This window comes from Thalassophryne amazonica, chromosome 2, assembly GCF_902500255.1.
Source record: "Thalassophryne amazonica chromosome 2, fThaAma1.1, whole genome shotgun sequence".
Classification (NCBI taxonomy): Eukaryota; Metazoa; Chordata; class Actinopteri; order Batrachoidiformes; family Batrachoididae; genus Thalassophryne; species Thalassophryne amazonica.
Genome location: NC_047104.1, coordinates 156,953,118 through 156,980,658, shown reverse-complemented (window position 1 = coordinate 156,980,658; position 27,541 = coordinate 156,953,118). Strand labels below are relative to the sequence as shown.

The window sequence follows — 27,541 nt, the reverse complement described above, 5'->3', positions numbered from 1 at the left end:
TTATGTAAACTTTGCAATTAATCCACAATTCACTTGAGTGTGAAATCTGGGGGGGTCCACATGGATCAGCCATGACCTGGTACACAACTATTCCCAAAATAATTAGCATGTAGCTCAATGTCAACCTGATGTCACAATTTAATACCAGCACCTGAACGCAACACAAACAAAATGCTTTATGACACTCCAATTAAACATTAAAAATACAGATAAACCTTGTTAACCCACCTTTCAGCTTAACTCAAGGTCAATTTGTGGACCCTGAAAATTTAGACTATTGTATAAAAGTCTATTTTGATTTGACCGTTTTTGGGAGGGATCATCGGTGTGGATGATGATTTCTTCTTCCTCCTCCAGCTGCTGCAGGTCAGCTATGAGGTTTTTGGATGTGACCTTCCTCTGTGTTTTGTTCCATCTTCTTAATAAAGCAGCTGATTGTAATTCTCTTCAGGCAGGTGGATGAGCTAATCACTGAGATCACCTGTTTTAGGTGGACAGGTAGAAGCAATCAACTCAATCAATCAACTTTTTTCTTGTATAGCGCCAAATCACAACAAACAGCCGCCCCAAGGCGCTCCACACTGCAAGGCAAGGCCATACAATAATTATGAAACACAGTCTACGTCTAAAGCAACATAACCAAGGGATGGTCCAGGGTCACCCGATCCAGCCCTAACTATAAGCCTTAGCGAAAAGGAAAGTTTTAAGCCTAATCTTAAAAGTAGAGAGGGTATCTGTCTCCCTGATCTGAATTGGGAGCTGGTTCCACAGGAGAGGAGCCTGAAAGCTGAAGGCTCTGCCTCCCATTCTACTCTTACAAACCCTAGGAACTACAAGTAAGCCCGCAGTCTGAGAGCGAAGCGCTCTAATGGGGTGATATGGTACTATGAGGTCCCTAAGATAAGATGGGACCTGATTATTCAAAACCTTATAAGTAAGAAGAAGAATTTTAAATTCTATTCTAGCATTAACAGGAAGCCAATGAAGGGAGGCCAACACGGGTGAGATATGCTCTCTCCTGCTAGTCCCCGTCAGTACTCTAGCTGCAGCATTCTGAACCAACTGAAGGCTTTTTAGGGAACTTTTAGGACAACCTGATAATAACGAATTACAATAGTCCAGCCTAGAGGAAACAAATGCATGAATTAGTTTTTCAGCATCACTCTGAGACAAGACCTTTCTAATTTTAGAGATATTGCGTAAATGCAAAAAGGCAGTCCTACATATTTGTTTAATATGCGCTTTGAATGACATATCCTGATCAAAAATAACTCCAAGATTTCTCACAGTATTACTAGAGATCAGGGAAATGCCATCCAGAGTAACGATCTGGTTAGACACCATGCTTCTAAGATTTGTGGGGCCAAGTACAATAACTTCAGTTTTATCTGAGTTTAAAAGCAGGAAATTAGAGGTCATCCATGTCTTTATGTCTGTAAGACAATCCTGCAGTTTAGCTAATTGGTGCGTATCCTCTGGCTTCATGGATAGATAAAGCTGGGTATCATCTGCGTAACAATGAAAATTTAAGCAATACCGTCTAATAGTACTGCCCAAGGGAAGCATGTATAAAGTGAATAAAATTGGTCCTAGCACAGAACCTTGTGGAACTCCATAATTAACTTTAGTCTGTGAAGAAGATTCCCCATTTACATGAACAAACTGTAATCCTCATTCTGAGCTATGTACTCTGGGAAAGTTGCCATGGCAGCACAGGGAGACAGGGGTTGGACAGGTGATTACCTAGAGGCTCTCCAAGGCTGCTGCAACTCACCGTGACGACACCAACAAAACAACATGGAGGCACCACGTCAAGACACAGAGAGGAAAAACACGCAGAGAGGTCTCACTCCGACCAAACCCTCACAGAGGTCTCACTCCGACCAAACCCTCAGAGGTCTCACTCCGACACAGCTCACAGAGAGGTCTCGCTCCGACCAAACCCTCACAGAGGTCTCACTCTGACACAGCTCACAGAGAGGTCTCACTCCGACCAAACCCTCACAGAGGTCTCACTCTGACACATGGTAGGGTTTTTACTTTTTGAAGCCGGGGTTTTACACCTTTGGAACCGGCAGTAAAGATCTAAAGAGCCACATCCAAAAACTTTGAATCCTCCAGAATCGTCCACACTGACGAAGGCCTGAAAAATCATCACTGTCTAGGAAGGAATCACGCTTCAAATGGTTGAAACTATTGTAATACAGCAAGTTGTTTTTGGTCACCCTCATTAACCTGCGGTTTCAGATAACTCGCGTTCCGATTTTGTGGACCCCAACTTGCACGACTTAACGGGGCTCACCTGAATAAATGATAAAAAGTCACAACAGCCAAAATGATGATGTCTCCTAAGAAGAGTTCAAGTAAAACTGTAGGAAAAGTGTTTTATTTGTTCAGTGTAAAGGTTCAGAAAATGGTTTCCAGTAAGATTTCGGTTCATTCTATATACTGCACTCAAACCTCAGACCAAATCTGAAATAACACCAAAACTGTTTGGGTTTGTTTTCAAAGAACAGAAATGTATCATCTGAGGGGAAAAAAACACTTCAGCCTGTGATGTGAATGCAGCCTTTTCTGCCATTGACTACCCAGTCCTGTAATACTCTTCTGGCATCCAGTAGGTGACAGTGTCTCACCTGTAGAATCCACCCTGTCTAGATGGGAGATGGGGGTGGTGCAGGCGTGTGGGCGCGGGTTCCCGCTGCCCTGATGGTAGAAGTAGCTGCGTGTCGGTGACGCCAGGCTGCTCGTGTGAAAATGGTGATGATGGTTATCGAGGGAATGGATGGGGTGAGCGCTAATCACAGCTGTGAATGGAAACGGACACGGATACACACACACGCACACAGACAGGATGAGATGTTTAAAACAAAACTAAGAATGATGAAGGGTGTGATGACAAACATTCTGTGCATGACCTGGCTTCTGCTAACAACTGCTAACTGTTAAACCAACATTTGTACAGGAACGACTACAGTTTATGGAGACTTTTGTTCAGTGGATTGTGACTGTCAGAGCAAACTGACTCACACACTCTCACACACTTACGCTGAGGCGGCTGTGCGTCGAAAGGCATCATCATTTTAGGCCTCATCCCTCGTCGGCCTGCTAGTGTCGACATGCTGTCCTCTGATTCGTGGCCTAAAAGGTACGGTGGAAACCAGCCAATCAGAATGAGCGGCTATTTGACTCTTCTGCTTTTGTGAAAGACGGTCAGAAAGTGAATAACTGAGGTTTGTAGGTGTGAATGCTGACCAAAGGGCTTGTAAAGGTCATTTTAACACTCCTGCCCACGGTGGAGTTACTGTGACAGGTAATGAGCATCGGGAATGAAAAGCATGAAATGTTTTGCATGATAATCACAGAGAACAGGAAGACAAGCGGCTGTTCTCTCCCCTTTAATGTACCTTCTGATTATCACTTAAATATTTTATGCATTTAAGTGATAAGTGCACTGACCACGGTACGAGTTGCGTCTCTGCTGCAGGTGCGGGTTGCTGCTGTCCAGGCCGCCGTCCGCCGGCGTGATGTCCTGTGAGGTGCGGGGGATGGGTGTTTCTGTCATAACCGGGTTCGGCTCTGGAGATTTATCCAAAGGCTTCAGCTCCAGCCTCTCGTGGTGGATCCACAGGTCAGGCGGCTTCAGGTCTTTGGAGGTTCCTTTGTATTTGTGGGAGCCGTTGGAGGACTTGGAGGCAGCCCGCTTCCTTTGGGCAGAGATCACAGAGCAACGGTGAAAAGAACAACTTCTTAGAAAAGATAAAAAGTCACGCACCACGCCACCACGCTACAGCATGTTACAGTACAAAGAGCTGGAGGCAGCCAGAGTTCATCAGGACAATGTGGCTCCTGATGTGCACGTGAAGCAGTTTAGTAACAATCACAGTAAGATTAATGCAATCAATGATGTCCATTTCATCACAAAATAAAAGGCCACAGCTATCCTGAGGTTTGCAGAGTTCCAAGGATGTTCTTCTGCCTGAATTTGGTTACCATATTTTCCCAGCACATAAATCACATTGGATTGTAAGTAGCACCTTTTTTTTTTCCTGTATGTGGAATTCACTTCACAGCATTTTCTGGGGATGTTTAACAACAGACAGGAACTCAGTGCAGCATAGGTGTACACCACAGCCTGCACTGTTACTTAACATAAGGACCAAAAATAAGCAAGATGGACAGAAAGGGGAACCCACAAGCATAAGGAAGACTAAAACAGGTCCAAGAGCGGCTTTGCTTACTTCTTCTGGTGGGATGTGGTGCGCCGTGTGCACAGGAACGCCCCCACCACCACCACGATGATGGTGAAGGCTCCCACTGAGATGATAATGACAATGATCAAGATATGATTTTCACTGCTGCCTGTTATCCCGGGTTTACCTAATGAGAGGAAGCAAACAAAGTTCATTAAAGAAACCAGTGAGTCACTGACGGACACAGAAGCCAAAAGGTGCTGCCAATTAAAGGGGGGTGGGGGAAGGCTTGTCAAGTTTTTGTACAAAACAAAAAAACTGTTAAAGATTTAACCATAAAAGAGACCATAAATCATCTTTTCTGAAAGCTGATAAATAAAACCGTTGGGACATTGTGTAAAATGTAACTAAAAACAGAATACAATGATTTGCAAATCCTCTTCAACCTATATTCAATTGAATACACCACAAAGACAAGATATTTAATGTTCAAACTAATAAACTTTATTGTTTTTGTGCAAATATTTGCTCATTTTGAAATGGATGCCTGCAACACATTTCAAAAAAGTTGGGACAGGAGAAACAAAAGACTGGGAAAGTCGATGAATGCTCAAAGAACACCTGTTTGGAACATTCCACAGGTGAACAGGTTAATTGGAAACAGGTGAGTGTCATGATTGGGTATGAAAGGAGCATCTCCAAAAGGCTCAGCCATTCACAAGCAAAGATGAGGTGAGGATCACCACTTTGTGAACAACTGCATGAAAAAATAGTCCAACACTTTAAGAACAATGTTTCTCAACATTCAACTGTAAGGAATTTAGGGATTCCATCATCTACAGTCCATAATAAAATCAGAAGATTCAGAGAATCTGGAGAACTTTCTGCACGTAAGCGGCAAGGCTGCAAACCAACATTGAATGCCCGTGACCTTCGATCCCTCAGACGGCACTGCATTGAAAACGGACATCATTGTGTAAAGGATCTTACCGCGTGGACTTCAGAAAACCATTGTCAGTTACCACAGTTCGTCGCTACATCTACAAGTGCAAGTTAAAACTCCACCATGCAAAGTGAAAGCCAAACAATTCAAACTGTTTTTGGAAATCATGGACATCGTGTCCTTTGGACAAAAGAGGAAAAAGAACATCCAGATTGTAACCAGTGCAAAGTTCAAAAGCCAGCATCTGTGATGGTATGGGGGTGTGTTAGTGCCCATGACATGGGCAACTTACACATCTGTGATGGCACCATCAATGCTGAAAGGTACATCCAGGTTTTGGAGCAACACATGCTGCCATCCAAGCAATGTCTTTTTCAGGGACGTCCCTGCTTATTTCAGCAAGACAATGCCAAGCCACATTCTGCACATGTTACAACAGCGTGGCTTCGTAGTAAAAGAGTGCGGGTACTAGACTGGCCTGCCTGCAGTCCAGACCTGTTGCCCACTGAAAATGTGTGGCGCATTATGAAGCGCAAAATACGACAACGGACAACAACTGAAGTCGTACATCAAGCAAGAATGGGAAAGAATTCCACCAAAAAAGCTTCAACAATTAGTGTTCTCAGTTCCCAAACGCTTATTGAGTGTTGTTAGAAGGAAAGGTGATGTAACACAGTGGTAAACATACCACTGTCCCAGCTTTTTTGAAACTTGTTGCAGGCATCCATTTCAAAATGAGCAAATATTTCACAAAAACAATAAAGTTTATCAGTTTGAACATTAAATATCTTGTCTTTGTGGTGTATTCAATTGAAAATAGGTTGAAGAGGATTTGAAAATCATTGTATTCTGTTTTTAGTTACATTTTACACAACGTCTCAACTTCATTGGAATTGGGGTTGTAGTTATTTAACCAGGTTAGTCCCATTGAGATCGAGATCTCTTTTTTCAAGGGATACCTGGACAATTTAAAGTTTCCAGTCCACCTAACCTGCATGTCTCTGGATGTGGGAGGAAGCCGGAGCACCTAGAGGGAACCCGCACAAACACGAGGAGAACAGGCAAACTCCACACACAAAGGCCACAGGTGGGAGTCGATCCCATGATATTATTGCTGTGAGTGCTATCCACTAATCCACCGTGCTGCCCACTTTATACTTTACCTGACATTGGGGTGAATGTGATGCATTATTGTAAAGCGTTTTGAGTGTCTGGTGCAGCTATATCTACAACCCCTGGCAAAAATTATGGAATCACCGGCCTCAGAGGATGTTCATTCAGTTGTTTAATTTTGTAGAAAAAAAGCAGATCACAGACATGACACAAAACTAAAGTCATTTCAAATGGCAACTTTCTGGCTTTAAGAAACACTATAAGAAATCAAGAAAAAAGATTGTGGCAGTCAGTAACGTTTACTTTTTTAGACCAAGCAGAGGAAAAAAATATGGAATCACTCAATTCTGAGGAAAAAATTATGGAATCACCCTGTAAATTTTCATGCCCAAAACTAACACCTGCATCAAATCACATCTACTCGTTGACATTGACCCTATGCCATGACATTGATCCTATGTGTCATTTTGCAAGGAATGTTTTCACAGTTTTTGCTCTATGGCAAGATGCATTATCATCTTGAAAAATGATTTCATCATCCCCAAACATCCTTTCAATTGTCCAAAATATCAACGTAAACTTGTGCATTTATTGATGATGTAATGACAGCCATCTCCCCAGTGCCTTTACCTGACATGCAGCCCCATATCATCAATGACTGTGGAAATTTACATGTTCTCTTCAGGCAGTCATCTTTACAAATCTCATTGGAACGGCACCAAACAAAAGTTCCAGCATCATCATGCCCATTGCAGATTCAAGATTCATCACTGAATATGACTTTCATCCAGTCATCCACAGTCCACGATTGCTTTTCCTTAGCCCATTGTAACCTTGTTTTTTTCTGTGTAGGTGTTAATGATGGCTTTCGTTTAGCTTTTCTGTATGTAAATCCCATTTCCTTTAGGCGGTTTCTTACAGTTCGGTGACAGACGTTGACTCCAGTTTCCTCCCATTCGTTCCTCATTTGTTTTGTTGTGCATTTTCGATTTTTAAGACATACTGCTTTAAGTTTTCTGTCTTGACGCTTTGATGTCTTCCTTGGTCTACCAGTATGTTTGCCTTTAACAACCTTCCCATGTTGTTTGTATTTGGTCCAGAGTTTAGACACAGCTGACTGAACAACCAACATCTTTTGCAACACTGCGTGATGATTTACCCTCTTTTAAGAGTTTGATAATCCTCTCCTTTGTTTCAATTGACATCTCTCGTGTTGGAGCCATGATTCATGTCAGTCCACTTGGTGCAACAGCTCTCCAAGGTGTGATCACTCCTTTTTAGATGCAGACTAAGGAGCAGATCTGATTTGATGCAGGTGTTAGTTTTGGGGATGAAAATTTACAGGGTGATTCCATAATTTATTCCTCAGAATTGAGTGATTCCATATTTTTTTCCTCTGCTTGGTCTAAAAAAGCAACCGTTACTGACTGCCACAGTCTATAATTTTTTGCACCTGCGTATAAGTTTTCCCCTCTCCAATCAACGTTTTAATCAAACTACGCTGTTCTTCTGAACAATGTCTTGAACGTCCCATTTTCCTCAGGCTTTCAAAGAGAAAAGCAGGTTCAACAGGTGCTGGCTTCATCCTTAAATAGGGGACACCTGATTCACACCTGTTTGTTCCACAAAACTGACAAACTCACTGACTGAATGCCACACTACTATTATTGTGAACACCGCCTTTTCTACTTTTTTTTACTACAACCCCTGGCAAAAATTATGGAATCACCAGCCTCGGAGGATGTTCATTCAGTTGTTTAATTTTGTAGAAAAAAAGCAGATCACAGACATGACACAAAACTAAAGTCATTTCAAATGGCAACTTTCTGGCTTTAAGAAACACTATAAGAAATCAAGAAAAAAAAGATTGTGGCAGTCAGTAACGGTTACTTTTTTAGACCAAGCAGAGGAAAAAAAATATGGAATCACTCAATTCTGAGGAAAAAATTATGGAATCACCCTGTAAATTTTCATCCCCAAAACTAACACCTGCATCATATCAGATCTGCTCGTTAGTCTGCATCTAAAAAGGAGTGATCACACCTTGGAGAGCTGTTGCACCAAGTGGACTGACATGAATCATGGCTCCAACACGAGAGATGTCAATTGAAACAAAGGAGAGGATTATCAAACTCTTAAAAGAGAGTAAATCATCACGCAATGTTGCAAAAGATGTTGGTTGTTCACAGTCAGCTGTGTCTAAACTCTGGACCAAATACAAACAACATGAGAAGGTTGTTAAAGGCAAACATACTGGTAGACCAAGGAAGACATCAAAGCGTCAAGACAGAAAACTTAAAGCAATATGTCTCAAAAATCGAAAAATGTACAACAAAACAAATGAGGAACGAATGGGAGGAAACTGGAGTCAACGTCTATGACCGAACTGTAAGAAACCGCCTAAAGGAAATGGGATTTACATACAGAAAAGCTAAACGAAAGGCATCATTAACACCTAAACAGAAAAAAACAAGGTTACAATGGGCTAATGAAAAGCAATTGTGGACTGTGGATGACTGGATGAAAGTCATATTCAGTGATGAATCTCGAATCTGCATTGGGCAAGGTGATGATGCTAGAACTTTTGTTTGGTGCCGTTACAATGAGATTTATAAAGATGACTGCCTGAAGAGAACATGTAAATTTCCACAGTCATTGATGATATGGGGCTGTATGTCAGGTAAAGGCACTGGGGAGATGGCTGTCATTACATCATCAATAAATGCACAAGTTTATGTTGATATTTTGGACAATTGAAAGGATGTTTGGGGATGATATTTTTCAAGATGATAATGCATCTTGCCATAGAGCAAAAACTGCAAAAACATTCCTTGCAAAAAGACACATAGGGTCAATGTCAACGAGCAGATCTGATTTGATGCAGGTGTTAATTTGGGGGATGAAAATTTACAGGGTGATTCCATAATTTTTTCCTCAGAATTGAGTGATTCCATATTTTTTTCCTCTGCTTGGTCTAAAAAGTAACCGTTACTGACTGCCACAATCTTTTTTCTTGATTTCTTATAGTGTTTCTTAAAGCCAGAAAGTTGCCATTTGAAATGACTTTAGTTTTGTGTCATGTCTGTGATCTGCTTTTTTCTACAAAATTAAACAACTGAATGAACATCCTCCGAGGCCGGTGATTCCATAATTTTTGCCAGGGGTTGTATATCAATGCAGTCCATTTACCATTTTTACTATTTTACTTACAGATTTATTTCTCTATAGGACATGCTGAGCCCACTTTTTTTTTTTAGAACTTATGTGCCTTTAAATAAATAAATCAAGCTGTGTCTCTTAGGATACACTTGTATCCTTTATTTTCAGGGAAATGAAAGCTGCTTTCGTCGGGTCACATTCCAAGAAGCATGTGAAATGACCTAATCGCACTGCGAGGATGTATGCAGCCGACAAAAGCAGCCTTAGAAGGATGCGGCTCCTCAATTGGGACACAGTCAGAGTTTTCCATCACTTATGTCACAGACTTATGTCACACTTTGGGGACATTTAACATGAAGCTTCCAACATATTTCATAGTAAGACACTGTGACGTGAACGTGAGTCTCACCAAGTGCAGGACCATAGCTGTCTGGAGGAGACTGGTTGCTTCCAGGCTTCATAGGCAGATTTGAGGCTGATGGTGGACACAAAATACGATCGAATGTCAAAATACCAGACACACACAAAATCACTGACACTCCATAACTGATTCTATAACCCTCAACTGTAACATTTCCACTATATCAGAACATTTTTAGAAGCAAAACCAGATTTTGCATAATAAGAAGATCAAACTGACATCAGCGCAGAAGATGGTAATTTTTCAGGGAGATGTAAAGGAAATGCAGCGTCAGCAGTGTGCGGGGGGTGGGGGGGGGGAGTTTACCTTGGTCATTAGCCATTTTGTCAGAGGACTCGGCTTAACAGTCCAAAGGAGAGCAAGAAGGGAGAGACAATAAAAAGCAAAAACAGGTTAGCTGAAAGCACTGCAGAAGACAGAAGAGACATTAAGGAGGAAAAAAGGATCAAATCCAGGAGAACGACAACGAGACAGAGCGAGAGAACGAGAGAACCCACCACCGACAGAATGCAGCGGACACGGGTCATTTCACAGTGACGGACTCATAAAGACGCCTCTCCATGATTAAGACATCATAATATGATGAACTGAAATAAAGTTGACTGAAAAGTGATGATGTCCCAGAGAGTCTCGGTTGAAAATTAAGTTGAGTTCTATTTGGTAGTTGTCTTTACAAAATGTTAGAAATTTTGTAAAGACAACTATCACTTTTGAGTTGAATAATGATGTTGATTCACATGCCTCTGCACTAAGTGCAGAATTCCCCCTATGAAGGACTACCAGTGGTTTGGTAACAGCACTGACACGAGACCTTTTTTACAATGGAAAAAAAAAAAACACTTCTGAATAAGTGCAGAATTCCCCCTATGAAGTGTTTTTTCCCATTGGAAAAAAGGTCTCGTGTCAGTGCTGTTACCAACCCACTGGTAGTCCTCTGTTGAAAGACGAATGCCTCCTTCAGATCCTCACTTGGCCAACAGGTGGCTCTCACTGTCCTTGACATTGGAGGGAAGTTTAAAATGAGCAGCCAGGAGAGTCTGATCAGTTTAAACTGGCTTCTCAGATATTTTGACCGGTAGGTTTAATGTGAATTAGTGATGTTACTGTGCTATTAGCTTTATCGACATACAGTCTGTGTTGAAAAAAGCAACAAAAATGCACACTAAAGCATGCAGCTCATGCATGGCAAGTGTTTGTCCAAGTTTTTGTCAGTGCTGTTATGGTTTTACTAATATTATTATTATTATTATTATGGTATTAACTCGTATTAGTGTACTGTTTAGCTGTGGAATATATATTCCTTACATCAATATTAATTGATGATTAGGTCAAAATAAACTAAATTTCATCATTTTCCTGTAAAGGAAAATGATAAAATTACTGTGAAATGATCCACATCAAGAACAAAACATCTGAGGACAAACGCTGGACGCCCCAACAAACAAGACACTGAACCACATCACCTGGACGTGTTCTTAAACGTACCACCGTGAGCAAAACTGTCCCTGAACGCCTGCAGGGTCACATCTGGAAGGACATACTGGTGCCACCCATCCTCACATCCAGCACACCATGGAACCACCACAGGTTCTGGATGGCAACCAATCAGGCAGACAACAGGTCCGCCCCCACCTCTCGGCGGTAACCACCTATCTGCTGCAGCCAGGTGAGGGAGGGGCTCCTCCTTGGCCTTGTCCAGCCGCTGCGGTCCTTATTACTGAGGTACCTGCATGCTGGACCTCTCTCAGAGAAACAGACCACAGTAGTTGGACTCTCCCACACAATGCAAGAGGAACTCCTCATGTGAGTCTGACTGAGGATCCAACGTCAAGGATCCGCTGAAGAGACCTAGTACCAAAGACATCCAGTCGTCACCTCAGATCACTAGTTAGCATCCACGTCTCACAACCACATAGAAAGACAGGTAGCGCCAGGACCCTAAAGACTTGGACATTCATTCAAAGACAAATGCAAAGACATCGGCATCACCGAACACCTGTGACCAACCACCTCATGACTCCATCAGCTCTTCCCAGGCGCCTCTCGGTCTCAAAGACTGAGTACCCAGACAGCTGACACTAGTCAGTTCAACATGTTCACCATACACAGATACACTTCTGATGACTGAGACCAAGAAAGCATGGATCTTAGTCTTGATCCAGGACAACCACAAACCCAGACACTCTGATTCCTCACTCAGCTTCTCAAGTGTTGCAATCAGAGGATCCATTGATTCAGCAAAGATCACAGCATTGTCCACAAAGCCGAGGTCAATGAACCTGCCTTCACCAAGAAAAGCACCACCACCCAGCTCACATCCCTGAACCGGTGAACAAGTCTGAAACTCTGACCTCACAGTACACGAGTATCAGCTGTGTGTCCATCGACTTGTTGGAGGTCCCTCAACTTGTCTTGAATGCCTGCAGCCTTAACAAAATCAATAATCTGCTGATCTGCTGATCACAGTTTGTAATTTAGAATCATCCAACCACTGAAGGAGGTCTGAATCAGCTCCATCTTACAGCACCACCGTCAGTGCTGCACACACACACACACACACACACACACACACACACACACACACACACACACACACACACACACACACACACACACACACACACACACACACACACACACACTTTAATTTAACAGATTCTCTTTGAATCCTCACTGTCCCAAAAGTTCTGCTGTGTTGTGATTTGGAGTCCTACTCTGATGATCTACTCTGACTGTCCACAGGCTCATTTAAGGTTCATTTACTGATGTAATTCTGTTTGTGTATCTAAAGTTGTATAACTGTCACATGCATGGACATGAAGCAATACATCCACTAGAGGGCACTGCACAGTGCAGTTGTTTCAGTAGGCGTTGGAGACAGACTCACAGACTGTATGCATACTGCACAAACCCTGCAACTTCAACCTGCTCACTTTTGAAGCCAGCCTCAAGTGGCCAGTCAAGGAAGTGCAATTTTTTTCTTCTCGCAGGTCAATCAATTCAATCAATTTTATTTATATAGCGCCAAATCACAACAAACAGTTGCCCCAAGGTGCTTTATATTGTAAGGCAAGGCCATACAATAATTACGTAAAAACCCCAACGGTCAAAACGACCCCCTGTGAGCAAGCACTTGGCTACAGTGGGAAGGAAAAACTCCATTTTAACAGGAAGAAACCTCCAGCAGAACCAGGCTCAGGGAGGGGCAGTCTTCTGCTGGGACTGGTTGGGGCTGAGGGAGAGAACCAGGAAAAAGACATGCTGTGGAGGGGAGCAGAGGTGTGCCTCATCTGACACCACTGAAGCTTACCGCTTGGACAGACCTCACATAAAATGCCAAAATGAACGGAAAGATAAGGTCAACAGGAGATTCCACAATGAGATACCTACAGCTCCTATAATGGTGAGGTAAAAACTGTTCACTCTCTCAAACCTAAAACACTCTGACATAGACATGGAGTGACTGAGTTTTGTTTGTAATATGTTTTTGTGTCAAAGTACAAGTTGTTACACATCTTATTGATGTATTATTATATGTCTAAGTCTTCATTTTAAACCATGTATAAAGTCCAAATTCCTGTGGCAGTATGATCCTTGTGCTAAATAAGGTGTCTCCAGCTTATCAGGACAGTGTGACAGTTGAAACTTCCTTTTTGACTGTTCACAATAAAAGTCCGGAACAAACCGCACTGCTGACAAATGGGAAGTTACATCATCTTACAGCATTCTGCTAAGAGGCAACTCTGTGAAATAGGCTACAATATCAGACATTTGATGTCAGGTTTGTAGGACAGTTGGCACTCAAGGTCACGATTCCAGGACCTCCGTCCCTAGCGTTTACTTTGGGAAAGCACAGACGAGCACGGGAAGTTTGTGACAGTTTAACTTGACATGGACTGCCTACACGTCACTCACTAACAGTGAACTCTGTGTAGAAAGTACCCTTAAATCAGAGTAAAGTATGTTGTGTCAGACAGACAACTCTTGTAGATCATACAAGATGCGAACCTTCCAACTTTTTAATTAAAAAAAAAAAAAAAAATCAACCTAACGCTTTGTATGGTGATGTATTTGATCATCATTTGCCTTACTTGACACACTGCACATCCTGTGGGCCGACTACTGTGGATGTTCACATCACGATGTCACTGCTCCAATGTGCAGCCATATCTCACTGTTAACTTACTCTTGGGCGTGCGGAACTGGACGGCATCAGACATCGGGCCCATGCCTTTGGAGTTTCGCGCCTGGATCTTGAAATAGTAGGTGGTGTCCAGAGTTAGTTCTTGGATCTGGTGGGTCAGACGGTTACCAACCACTGGTTCAATAACCCAGTCATGGACCTCGGCATTTACGTCAGTGCTGTAGTAGATGACATATCCTGAGATAGGGAGGGTCAAAGAGACAGACAGAGTGTCTTTAAAACTTAAGAGCTGAACAGCTTCATCCTGCTAGTCCACCTGCTTAAGTATCTAAAGGCTTCGTAGAGTCTTCTAAGTGACTGAACTACATCTTTTTAAGCTGGTAGTACAGTGAGGAGATGCAGCCACTGCAAAAATGTCTGCAAATGTACGAGACAAACACACTAGTCAGACTGTAGGACTTGGACAGCAGAAATATGAGTCAGTGGGTTAGTTAGTCCATTCCAGCCAGTGTCTGTGTACAATAACTCAAAAACAATAAAGACTAACTCACCTAATTTAAATTTTGAAGCACCACATCAATTCCAAAACAAACATTTTAAATGTAATATTTTTTATAATGTTTTGATTTTACTTTTTAAATTACACACTCCATCAGGGTGTCTCCCACCTGAAAACTTTTCATCTATCTATCTATCTATTAGAGCCCGACCGATATATCGGCCGGCCGATGTTATCGGCCGATATAAGCCCTTTTCAAAGTACTCACTATCGGCCGAAATTCTGCTGATAGAATGCCGATAATTTCTCATAAACAGAACAGTTAGTGAAATAATGTTTGTGTCGGAAATGTAAAATGTACTTGCACCGTTTGTCCAGTAGATGGAGCTCTGACTCCATTCAACTGAGAGCTGCTTACACCCCTGCTTAAATGTGTTCATCACTGGCCCCCGTAGTTCGCCGTCACACTGCACTGATCGGCTGACAAAAGCATACAAGTAAGTTTATAAGGATGTTGTTTGTAATAACTTTGTCATTACATTCACCCCACATTTCTCCCGTTTCAGTTCATTTCAGTTTGATTAACTCAGTTTATGTAGTAATGTGTCAAATGTGCTTCATTGCGTCGGTCACGCTTTTTATTAAGCCCACGTTGTGTAGACCTTATTTCTAGCATGAAAAACTTTTGTTTACTGCTAAGAGATTGAAACATTTAGCTGATCGGCTGATTTATCGGCTAATCAGCCGATTTATCAATTATCGGCATTTTTTTCATCCAAATATCGTTATCGCACTGGCCTCAAACATCCATATCGGTCAGGCTCTACTATCTATCTATCTATCTATCTATCTATATATATATTTAAATTACTAATGGCTATCTCAAAACAGTGTTCAGAACATGTTGAAAGCCTCGCAGACTGAGTTCATATCAAAATGAAGACATTTGTGTTTTGTACTGAACGAGACCTCATCACGTCATCAACAGTTTCAAAACAAATGAAAGGCTGATGAAAACCCTGCATGCTCTGAACAAACATGACTTCCTTGTGATTTCATCATAAAACCAATTATACCAATCGCTCACAATTATTTTGCTGATCAATATAAACTTTAGCTCATCTCTCTAGTCCTAATGGTTGCAAAGATACAGCAGAAAATATGTATTTTGCACCATGTTTTTGTTTACCATATTTCCTTGATTAAGACATCGGCTGTTTATGTTTTCAAACCGTGCTCAGACCCGGCGCCTAAACGAGGCAGAGCGTATTTCAAGGCCGGAAATTATTAACAAAATGTTGCTTGCTGCCTGCACTGTAGGGGAGGTGATGGTCTAGTGGTTAAGCGTTGGGCTTGAGACCAGATGATCCTCAGTTCAAATCCCAACCTGACTGTAAAAATCACTACGGCCCTTGGGCAAGGTCCTTAAACCCCTAGTTGCTCCCGGTGTGCAGTGAGCACCTTGTATTGCATCACATTGGGGTTAATGTGAGGCATTATTGTAAAGCGCTTTGAGCATCTGATGCAGATGGAAAAGCGCGATGTAAATGCAGCCCATTTACCATTTGCTGCCTGCACTGTAATATGGTGTTAAGTTTCACACATAACCCTGGGTGTGACGAACCAAACCACTTTAGATCAGAGCCCTCTGCGGGGCTGTGAAGCCTCTCTGTACCCAGACCTGCACCTGCCAAACAACAGACACCGCAAAGGCTGTGATTGGTCACTTTTCCGGTTAAAAGTTTTTGCAGTGCACCCGCTGATTACATTTCGATCATGGATCAAATACAATCGTGGATCAAAAATCCTCAAATATGACCAACTTTACAACACGGAGTCCGAAAACTACAAAGACGCTCAAATGACTTGCAATTCACGGAGGGAAACTGCACGTACCATAACAACAGGTTTGGAGGTTGATGACTGCATAAAAAAGTGGAACTCATTGAGGGACAAATTAATCCAGAAAAAGCTGTTCCTGTGATAAGAATGGTGGTGCACGTAGGTGCTGCATGTCTCAGCTCTCTGCTTCTATTAAGATGCCCACCAACATGACAGAGAACTTTAAAAGGGTCACACGCATGTCAGTGTCATTACATGGCCACGGAGTTACACAGTTTGACAAGCGTAAATCTGGCTTTAGGATTTTAAGGTACCACTCTGCAGCGGACTTGGAAAAAAAGAGTGACTCAACCAAATGTAATCTTTGTAATGCACATAATGTCTGGCGCTTATTTTAGGCAGGCTTTGATTTTTTTCAGATGAGGTTTTGACCCCGCCATTAAACGAGGCAGGTCCTTTTCAAGGTCAGATGTTTAATCGAGGAAATACGGAAGCCTAATTGGTGCTGGGGATTCCCCGTAGACCTGAGAGCAACTAAACTGTTACATACACAACACATAACGGATTTTGTCTAGGGATGTCTCGATCCGATCACGTGATCAGAAATCGGGCCCGATCACGTGGTTTCAGACTTGATCAAAATCAGATGTTGCATCCTGATCAGGAATCCAATACAGATCTTATCCTCATTATTTTGATCAGCCCTATTTCAGGCTCATTATTGCAGATTAATGGGCCTTTCACGCGTCGGAAGCGTCAGAGGCATCAAGAAACGGTGCAAAAAGCATTATTTTCAATGAGATGTGTTGCTTTTTAGAGGCATCAGCGTTGCGTCAAAAGCTGAGCTAAAGCGACGCTTCTGACGGAAGCGCGCATTGCCGCTTGTCGGCAGGCTGACGCAGTCAAAGTTCAACCCAATCTTTTTTTTTTAATTGAACAAAAGAAAAAACAAGTTCAATCCAACTTTCGACGCTCTGAACTGTGACGTAGCTTCACGCTGTCCAATAGGAACGATGCGTTGGGCCAAAACATGGAAGACTAGTGGCAGAAACCACTGATCTGTACAAAACAGATCGCTGCAGAAACCACTGATCTTCTCATTTATAGAACAGTTTTCTGAAGAAAAACCCTTGGAAATGTTCTTTGCTGTTACCTCAAAATTTCTGATTACTGTTTAAAAAAGTTTAGAACACGTAATTAAATTAGTTAAATAAATAAATGGTTCTTTAGAAACCTTTCATCTGTAAATTAAAACCACCTGCTATTTCAGATTAGATAATTTCTTGAGACTTTTTTTAAGTCTGGTAGATTATTACTTGATTGTTCAAGCTACCTCAAGGAGAAGTGATAAACAATAAAATAAGGTGATTAAAATGAAAATATTATATATTTAGCATTTGTTCATTGTTCAGTTTTTTAAAGTATCAGATTGGGACTCTGTATCGGCAGATACTCAAAATCAGATGACTCGGAATTGGATCGGGGCCAAAAAAAAAAACCTGATCGGGACATCCCTAATTTTGTCCATTTGTAAGGAAATACGCCACGGTATCTCAAACTATCGGTATGTTCGATCATGTCTGGAAGTTAATCATCTTGAAATACTCTTTTTTTTTTTTAGTTATTTTGTTCACAGACAGACACAAACACAGGACTGATTACAAAAACGCAAATAATGATTCAAAATGTTTAGTGCAGCAGCTAAAAGCATATTTAGAGCAAAATTGTGCAAATGGTGATACAAGCACCAAAGTTGGCACAAATACTCCTTAGATATTACTCTTTTGAACAAACCGACTGGCCACTTGAGTTTTCAATAGGCAGCCAGGTAGGGGTCAATTGAAGAATTACACAGGGGTCAAAATTGAAAATGCTCAAATCATATTGAAAGCTACACCACATTAGTTGTCTGATCGTAAAGATTCCAAAAAGGAGAAGTTTGGACTATCTATGAATGATCAGGAGTTATGGGGTAAAAACAGCAAAAATGGCGACAAATGTGAGTGTCAGTTTGTGCAGGGGTCAAAAGTTAAAGTTCCTTCAATTTTAGTAAAAAGTGATGCAAATTATTGGTTGGGTTAATAGGGTTTTAAAAAGGAATAGTTTGGACCATGTATCATGCTTAGTTATCATGTTATGGGGTAACATATGTCACATGTCAGATAATCCAATGGACGTTGACATTGTTTGACCTTTATTTTGGAGACCAAACATTCAACACAATCAAAACTATTCCATTTATTAATCCTATTAGCTCAACCAATAATTTGCATCACTTTTTACCAAAATTGGAGAAACTTTAACTTTTGACCCATGTACAAACTGACACTGACCTTTGTCACCATTCTTGCTGTTTTTACCCCATAACTCCTGATCATTCAATTCAATTTTTTTTTCAAATTTTTTTTTATATAGCGCCAAATCACAACAAACAGTTGCCCCAAGGCGCAGATCTATTCAGTCATAGATAGTCTAACTACACCTTCAAACACCGTCAAACTACACCTTTTTGGAATCTATATGATCAGACAAATAAAGTCGTGTAGTTTTCAAAATGATTTGAGTATTTTTAATTTTGACCCCTGTGTAATTCTTCAATTGACCCCTACCTGGCCGCTTATTGAAAATTCAAGTGGCCAGTCGGTTTGTTCAAAAGAGTAATATCTAAGGAGTATTTGTGCCAACTTTGGTGCTTGTATCACCATTTGCACGATTGTTTCAGTTATCTGCTGCACTAGTTCCAGTTGAATGGACCCTGTGGATTTGAAACCTAATAACACAAGTTAATGAACTATGGTACTTATGCTGCTAGTTTTAAATAGTTGGGCCTGTGTTTTCTTGGAAGTAGAAGACATTACTGCTGACTGGAGTTTCTATAGCATGTTTGTGTAGGAGTTTTGTTCCACTGCAGTGTGCACACATCAGACGAGAGAAGAACTCAAAAGCGGTAGTTTCCTTCATATTTGTCATGCAAAAGTCTGTTGTTCATCCAGGAAATTAGATTTGCTAAAAATAAAACTGAATTGTTTCCAGTGAAAAGTCTCTTAGCTGCTTCAGATTCTGCCAACAGGCTGAATACATCCTCAGAACGTAAATTAGAAAATAACATCAAACAAAGCTGCACCTGAATGAATGAAAGATCACGTGCACAACCCTGATGGACAAACTTGTAACTCAGCTGGAAATGTAAACTCTCTGAACTTAACGAGTTGGTTAGTGTAGCACTGACTAGTGAAATAGAACAGCTTGGTCACAGTAAGTTGACCTCTGACCCTGACCTGTGATCTTGCCGTTGGCTTCAGATGGCGGCTGCCAGTTGATGATTATCGTGCGAGGTTTGTTCTCTTTGCTCACCACCGTCACGTCTTTGGGGGAGGAGCTGGGAACTGCGGCAGGGATTAGCACACATGTTCAATGTGTACATGAAGAGATCAAGATGATCAAACAGTCATTCAACATTCAACAAGGTGCCCCTGAGAAAGTACAACCTGTGTGTCTTTGACTTCATTTAAATATCCCATGATGTACTTCTAGAAGTGGACAAGTTAGGAGTGATTTGTGTTTTGTGTGTACGTTACATGCATTTTGTGTAAAATCTAAATTTTATTCTTCTATGATTTTTCTCCCTCAGCCTGACATAAGCACAGCCGTGTGATAGACGGGCGTCCTGTCCAGAGTGAACCCCGCCTCCCACCCTATGACTGCTGGGATAGGCTCCACCCCCGACCCTTAGTTAGCACACGCAGGAATAGAAAATAAGCATGTTTCTGTGCAGCTGACAGCACCGCAGCTGTCTGCTCTGGGTGTTACACATATAAACCATTACATTCCTTTTGTATGTCGTTGGCAGGATGACGAGCAAGAAGACAACTGGATTACATGTGGTGGTAAAAAAACATCACATTTGTTCACTGTGGCATATCACCTAATTTTCTAAAATTCTGCTCTCCTGAAAACTAAACTGTGCAGAAACAACTCAATATATTGTGTAGGAATCTGCAAGACAACATCCTATAGCATACATTCACTCTATGTAACTGATCATTTATGATGGAGGGCAACTGCACAAACCTAGGTAGATGACGTAGTGAATTCGCTACTTTAGTTAGCTTTAGAAAATATTTCACACATCTGTAATTTGAATATACTGTAAATAAGTCAAATGCCTCTTTCCACTGCTGTTTGCAACAATCAGTTTATTTAGATGTAAGCAAGAGGAGATGAAGGTGAGAACGCAAACATCTGACTCAGTTGGTTCAGTCAATGGACTTTAACCTTCCAGCTCACTGGTAAAAGTCTGTGTCACGTCCACGTTAGAGCTTCACAGCCTGTGGGTGTACTGTTGACTAGCTGTTACCCAGAACAACACAAACAGTGGAAGGCGAAGTAAAAAGGCTAATGAACATGAAGACGCCAGCAAAAAAATATCTAAATGGAGAGACAACAAGATTCAGGAACTTCTGCCAGTAAGAGCACACACTGAAATCTTCAGACAAATTCAAGGAACATCAGCGGGGATTCTAACAGTGTACTTTTTGTCATGTCTGCCCTCCTGCACACTCTACCCAACACCAAAACGCACCCAAACTAAAGACAACTTCCAGTTTGAGATAGTAGAGAAGCTTGAATCTTCGACTGGACTGGGTTGCTTGACGCAAGGACGTTTCGCTTAATGGAAACTACCTGGACAACTGAGAGCCTACACAGAAACATTCCAATTTGAGAGTACATGTCTGAAACTTACAATCTTCTGTTGTGTGCTAAATCTGCTGCACAGCAGGTGCCACTGTGACACAGGAGCCGGCCAACCATCCTATCAATCAATCAATCAATTTTATTTATATAGCGCCAAATCACAACAAACAGTTGCCCCAAGGCGCTTTATATTGTAAGGCAAGGCCATACAATAATTACGTAAAAACCCCAACGGCCAAAACGACCCCCTGTGAGCAAGCACTTGGCAACAGTGGGAAGGAAAAACTCCCTTTAAACAGGAAGAAACCTCCAGCAGAACCAGGCTCAGGGAGGGGCAGTCTTCTGCTGGGACTGGTTGGGGCTGAGGGAGAGAACCAGGAAAAAGACATGCTGTGGAGGGGAGCAGAGATCGATCACTAATGATTAAATGCAGAGTGGTGCATACAGAGCAAAAAGAGAAAGAAACACTCAGTGCATCATGGGAACCCCCCAGCAGTCTAAGTCTATAGCAACATAACTAAGGGATGGTTCAGGGTCACCTGATCCAGCCCTAACTATAAGCTTTAGCAAAAAGGAAAGTTTTAAGCCTAATCTTAAAAGTAGAGAGGGTGTCTGTCTCCCTGATCTGAATTGGGAGCTGGTTCCACAGGAGAGGAGCCTGAAAGCTGAAGGCTCTGCCTCCCATTCTACTCTTACAAACCCTAGGAACTACAAGTAAGCCTGCAGTCTGAGAGCAAAGCGCTCTATTGGGGTGATATGGTACTATGAGGTCCCTAAGATAAGATGGGACCTGATTATTCAAAACCTTATAAGTAAGAAGAAGAATTTTAAATTCTATTCTAGAATTAACAGGAAGCCAATGAAGAGAGGCCAATATGGGTGAGATATGCTCTCTCCTTCTAGTCCCTGTTAGTACTGTAGCTGCAGCATTTTGAATTAACTGAAGGCTTTTCAGGGAACTTTTAGGACAACCTGATAATAATGAATTACAATAGTCCAGCCTAGAGGAAATAAATGCATGAATTAGTTTTTCAGCATCACTCTGAGACAAGACCTTTCTAATTTTAGAGATATTGCGTAAATGCAAAAAAGCAGTCCTACATATTTGTTTAATATGCACATTGAAGGACATATCCTGATCAAAAATGACTCCAAGATTTCTCACAGTATTACTAGAGGTCAGGGTAATGCCATCCAGAGTAAGGATCTGGTTAGACACCATGTTTCTAAGATTTGTGGGGCCAAGTACAATAACTTCAGTTTTATCTGAGTTTAAAAGCAGGAAATTAGAGGTCATCCATGTCTTTATGTCTGTAAGACAATCCTGCAGTTTAGCTAATTGGTGTGTGTCCTCTGGCTTCATGGATAGATAAAGCTGGGTATCATCTGCGTAACAACGAAAATTTAAGCAATGCCGTCTAATAATACTGCCTAAGGGAAGCATGTATAAAGTGAATAAAATTGGTCCTAGCACAGAACCTTGTGGAACTCCATAATTAACCTTAGTCTGTGAAGAAGACTCCCCATTTACATGAACAAATTGTAATCTATTAGATAAATATGATTCAAACCACCGCAGCGCAGTGCCTTTAATACCTATGGCATGCTCTAATCTCTGTAATAAAATTTTATGGTCAACAGTGTCAAAAGCAGCACTGAGGTCTAACAGAACAAGCACAGAGATGAGTCCACTGTCTGAGGCCATAAGAAGATCATTTGTAACCTTCACTAATGCTGTTTCTGTACTATGATGAATTCTAAAACCTGACTGAAACTCTTCAAATAGACCATTCCTCTGCAGATGATCAGTTACCTGTTTTACAACTACCCTTTCAAGAATTTTTGAGAGAAAAGGAAGGTTGGAGATTTGCCTATAATTAGCTAAGATAGCTGGGTCAAGTGATGGCTTTTTAAGTAATTTTTTTTATAGAACAACAGACTCTTTTTCCAGGCTAAGTGAAGATCTTTTAAATTAGTGAGACGCCATTTCCTCTCCAACTTAAGGGTTATCTGCTTTAAGCTGCGAGTTTGTGAGTTATACCACGGAGTCAGGCACTTCTGATTTAAAGCTCTCTTTTTCAGAGGAGCTACAGCATCCAAAGTTGTCTTCAATGAGGATGTAAAACTATTGACGAGATACTCTATCTCACTTACAGAGTTTAGGTAGCTACTCTGCAATGTGTTGGTATATGGCATTAGAGAACATAAAGAAGGAATCATATCCTTAAACCTAGTTACAGCGCTTTCTGAAAGACTTCTAGTGTAATGAAACTTATTCCCCACTGCTGGGTAGTCCATCAGAGTAAATGTAAATGTTATTAAGAAATGATCAGACAGAAGGGAGTTTTCAGGGAATATTGTTAAGTCTTCAATTTCCATACCATAAGTCAGAACAAGATCTAAGATATGATTAAAGTGGTGGGTGGACTCATTTACTTTTGAGCAAAGCCAATAGAGTCTAATAATAGATTAAATGCAGTGTTGAGGCTGTCATTCTCAGCATCTGTGTGGATGTTAAAATCACCCACTATAATTATCTTATCTGAGCTAAGCACTAAGTCAGACAAAAGGTCTGAAAATTCACAGAAAAACTCACAGTAACGACCAGGTGGACGATAGATAATAACAAATAAAACTGGTTTTTGGGACTTCCAATTTGGATGGACAAGACTAAGAGTCAAGCTTTCAAATGAATTAAAGCTCTGTCTGGGTTTTTGATTAATTAATAAGCTGGAATGGAAGATTGCTGCTAATCCTCCGCCTCGGCCCGTGCTACAAGCATTCTGGCAGTTAGTCTGACTCGGGGGTGTTGACTCATTTAAACTAACATATTCATCCTGCTGTAACCAGGTTTCTGTAAGGCAGAATAAATCAATATGTTGATCAATTATTATATCATTTACTAACAGGGACTTAGAAGAGAGAGACCTAATGTTTAATAGACCACATTTAACTGTTTTAGTCTGTGGTGCAGTTGAAGGTGCTATATTATTTTTTCTTTTTGAATTTTTATGCTTAAATAGATTTTTGCTGGTTATTGGTGGTCTGGGAGCAGGCACCGTCTCTACGGGGATGGGGTAATGAGGGGATGGCAGGGGGAGAGAAGCTGCAGAGAGGTGTGTAAGACTACAACTCTGCTTCCTGGTCCCAACCCTGGATAGTCACGGTCTGGAGGATTTAAGAAAATTGGCCAGATTTCTAGAAATGAGAGCTGCTCCATCCAAAGTGGGATGGATGCTGTCTCTCCTAACAAGACCAGGTTTTCCCCAGAAGACCAGGTTTTGATGCCAGCTGTGTGCTTGGACAGGACACTTCATCTGCATTGTCCCTGTCCACCCAGCATGGAAGGGGAACCTGTTTTGGCTGGGGATGCAACCTACACTGGAGTGGCGTCCTGTCCACGGGGTTGTGGACTCTCATCAACATCGCACTACGGAATAAGTAAATAAGTACCGGGCTCAGGCCCTGGAGAAGATGGACTTCTTCTTATAACTCTTCCGTAATTTGGTTTGTAACTGAAAGATGTTCATGAATGTGGCCAAAAAAAAAAAAAAAATAATTGCTATGCTGTGTAACCCTGCGTAAAAACAGAGATCAGATACAAAAAGTATCTACAACCTACAGCTTCAACCCAGTGTGGATGCAGCAAACACCCTAAACTGGAATGTAATGTGTTTGTCAAAATAATACCTGTGAATGTCCAAATATTTGTGGGCCTGCATGTAAACACACATGTTGATGAGCACTAACATGCAAACCCCTGGCTGGGCAGAATTTAGTCAATTCAATTTATTTTCATTTATATAGCGCCAAATCACAACAAAGTTGCCTCAAGGTGCTTCACACAAGTAAGGTCGAACCTTACTAACCCCCAGAGCAAGAACACAGGTGACAGTGCTAAGAAAAAACTCCCTCTGATGATTTGAGGAAGAAACCTCAAGCAGACCAGACTCAAAGGGGCGGCCCTCTGCTTGGGCCATGATACAGACACAATTAACAATATGAATATACAGGAAATTTTGGGAGTCCATGCCAGTGCACAGGGCGGCAGGTCTGCAGAAGAAGACACCCACTCCCATCTCTGGATGGAGCCGCACCTCAAAGAGAGAGAACAAAACAGAATCAGGTTACAGAAAGACAACAAATACAGTGTAATTTATAAGCATTAAGCAACAAGAAAAATTATTCCCTTTTATGTATATACACTAAGTGTGGAGGTTCCATTTTTTTTGTCCTCAATGTTCTCTGGATCTGCTCACCTCACACATCATCTCTGAGCTCTCTATCTTCTCATATCCTCTGTAGTTATAGACGCACATCACGTCTCTTTCACAAATCCCCTTAATTGCCCACATTTTGCGGTTATTAGAACCACTGATCTGTGATAAACCGCCAATTTCCACCAGATGGCGTTTTTGCCTAGCGAGTATGAATCCGTCCAGCTTCCATGTCTGACATTCAGTTCATTGTCACTGAGCACTGCTTTTTTTGTCCGTATTTCATCAAGGTACGTCACTGAAAATTATCTGAAGATGTTTTCTAGAGCAAAAACATCCACAGATTCCAAATCTGTCATCACATTTGAGCCAGCTATTATGGTTCGGGTCCTATGGGCCTCGTTTTGATGCTGAAAATAGCACTCAGGCAGCACCCCCCAAAAAATGCATAAAACAGTATAGTTCTGTGAAAGCATTGCTTCTTAATTATTACAAACAAATGTCAGCATGTTTTTTATTACACTTTCTTTCAAGTCTTGCCTTGAATTTCACGCATTCTCATAATTTATTATAATCTGTCATTCCCATCATATTTCAGTATACACTAGGTGGCGCTGTTACTGCTGCAAATGTCTTTTACTGCCACCTGGTGTTGTGATAGATAAATTTTATTGACAACATAATCATAAAAAATTAAAAGTTATGTCCATTTTCATTACACTACAGAGTCAGTCATTTCATAATTCTAAGGACTTAAAGATGAAGTTTAACCTTCTTAAATAAGGACTCAGTGTGTCTGTTGCAGCTGCGAGTTCAAAATTCTTTGAAACCTTTCTTTTGGAAGCAAATACATTGTCTCAATACACTGAGGCACACTTTCCCGAGACAGGGGCTCACCATCAGTACACTCTTTCTTCACCGTCTGACGGATGGGTACTTTTAAATATTAAAACCCCATAAATGTCAATGCAATAATACATCTGTTAAAGCCCCGTCAATGGAAATGAAGCTTTGTTCTGACTGTAAGGTTTATGATCAAATAGTTTCCGCTCAGCAAATAGGTCTGGGCACTGAAATGTTCCATCTCACACATTTTAATAAGGGCCTTGTGTACCTCTAAGTACATAAATCTTATACAAATACTCAGAGTTATACACTCTAACTTCACTTCAGAGGCGCTGATTGATTCAAAACATAGTCAAACAGCGATCAGAACCCACCAAAGTTTAACAAGGATCAATCACTAATCAATAAACAAAACAAAGCTGAGATAGATATGGCTCTATAAATTTAAAGTTAATCTTGACTGTGTTTCTACTGCTCCTTGGGCACAGACGCCTGGACGTGGGGCTGCAAATCAAGAGAACATGAAGAGATTTGCTGAACTCTTTGCTCTATGATACCACTTCATGTCATGATTAGGACGATTGGGCACATTGTGTGGAAGCTCGGTTAGTGCAGTTTAGTCCTGGAGCGATGCTGAAATTACGTTCCTCAATCACCAGATTTGTAGGTTTCCTTAGTTTGACTTGTAGTTCATTTGTAAGATCAACTGATAAATACCTGCATCAGTTTTGGTTCATATTCTACTGTGCAGTCTGAAGTTGGACTTTCCTTGGGCATTTCCTCTCCTTGGTTTTGTGCTGCAAAAACTGAAATATTACTGCCAGCCGGCCAGGGGCCTGGTCCTCTGGATCTGTTGGTTCTTTGTGATTACAAACATCTTATGTGTGCCTAGGAATGATTTGAGTAGTAATTTTGAGGGTTCCTACTGGTCTCGAAGGTGGTGCCCTGGGCAGTCATGCTCCAAGTACTGCTGCGGCGGCCTTTGGTCACCATGACGGAGAACTCGTACAGTGTGTTTGGCTTTAGTCCAGTAACCATGTAGTTCAGGCTGGTGGTGTTGGCCATCTTGAGACAGAAACAAAGACACGGTAATTCAGTTTCTGACACTGAGACACTCATCAATAAGATGAAAATGTTCTGTCAGCCTTCATATCTTAGAAAGATAAAAACAGAACAAAACATGACCGTGCCAAGAAATCGATGAAGACCAATGAGCCAACAGAAGCATTTGACTGTAACACAAACTCTCAGACTATGGCGTGATACCAACACAGGCTTTAGCTGAGTGAACACGGACAGTTTCAAAACACAAATGCTGCAGGAGTATAGAAGCTGCTCTGTTCACAAACAATTACAAAGGAACACTTTGGGGAATGTAAGCCAAAAATAATTTGGCTCGATACCCAAAAAGTTGTAGCTCGCAACAACTTTCTTAAAAAGGAAAGACTTTCTAAACAGGACTTGGCGGG

General features: G+C 41.4%; 1 protein-coding gene and 1 long non-coding RNA gene across 9 annotated transcripts in view; one reads left to right on the top strand and one right to left on the bottom strand.

The window, feature by feature from the left end:
* neo1a (neogenin 1a) overlaps positions 1 to 27,541 on the bottom strand; it is a 189,956-nt gene that overhangs the window by 8,811 nt on the left and 153,604 nt on the right. For 5 of the 8 annotated variants that reach the window (XM_034159883.1, XM_034159902.1, XM_034159898.1 and 2 more), the window contains exons 16-24: positions 26,999 to 27,137; positions 19,593 to 19,700; positions 14,016 to 14,210; positions 10,136 to 10,168; positions 9,818 to 9,883; positions 4,242 to 4,380; positions 3,460 to 3,707; positions 3,049 to 3,141; positions 2,637 to 2,807 (exon numbers count right to left, since the gene is read on the bottom strand). In XM_034159883.1, coding sequence (XP_034015774.1) covers positions 2,637 to 2,807; positions 3,049 to 3,141; positions 3,460 to 3,707; positions 4,242 to 4,380; positions 9,818 to 9,883; positions 10,136 to 10,168; positions 14,016 to 14,210; positions 19,593 to 19,700; positions 26,999 to 27,137 — 1,192 coding nt within the window. The remainder of the gene's footprint in view (positions 1 to 2,636; positions 2,808 to 3,048; positions 3,142 to 3,459; positions 3,708 to 4,241; positions 4,381 to 9,817; positions 9,884 to 10,135; positions 10,169 to 14,015; positions 14,211 to 19,592; positions 19,701 to 26,998; positions 27,138 to 27,541) is intronic. The other 3 variants (XM_034159925.1, XM_034159890.1, XM_034159933.1) reach the window with 3 other exon arrangements.
* Positions 240 to 8,756, top strand: LOC117501127. Its single transcript, XR_004557939.1, has 3 exons — positions 240 to 327; positions 5,799 to 5,803; positions 8,746 to 8,756. It is a non-coding gene; the product is annotated as an uncharacterized LOC117501127 (long non-coding RNA).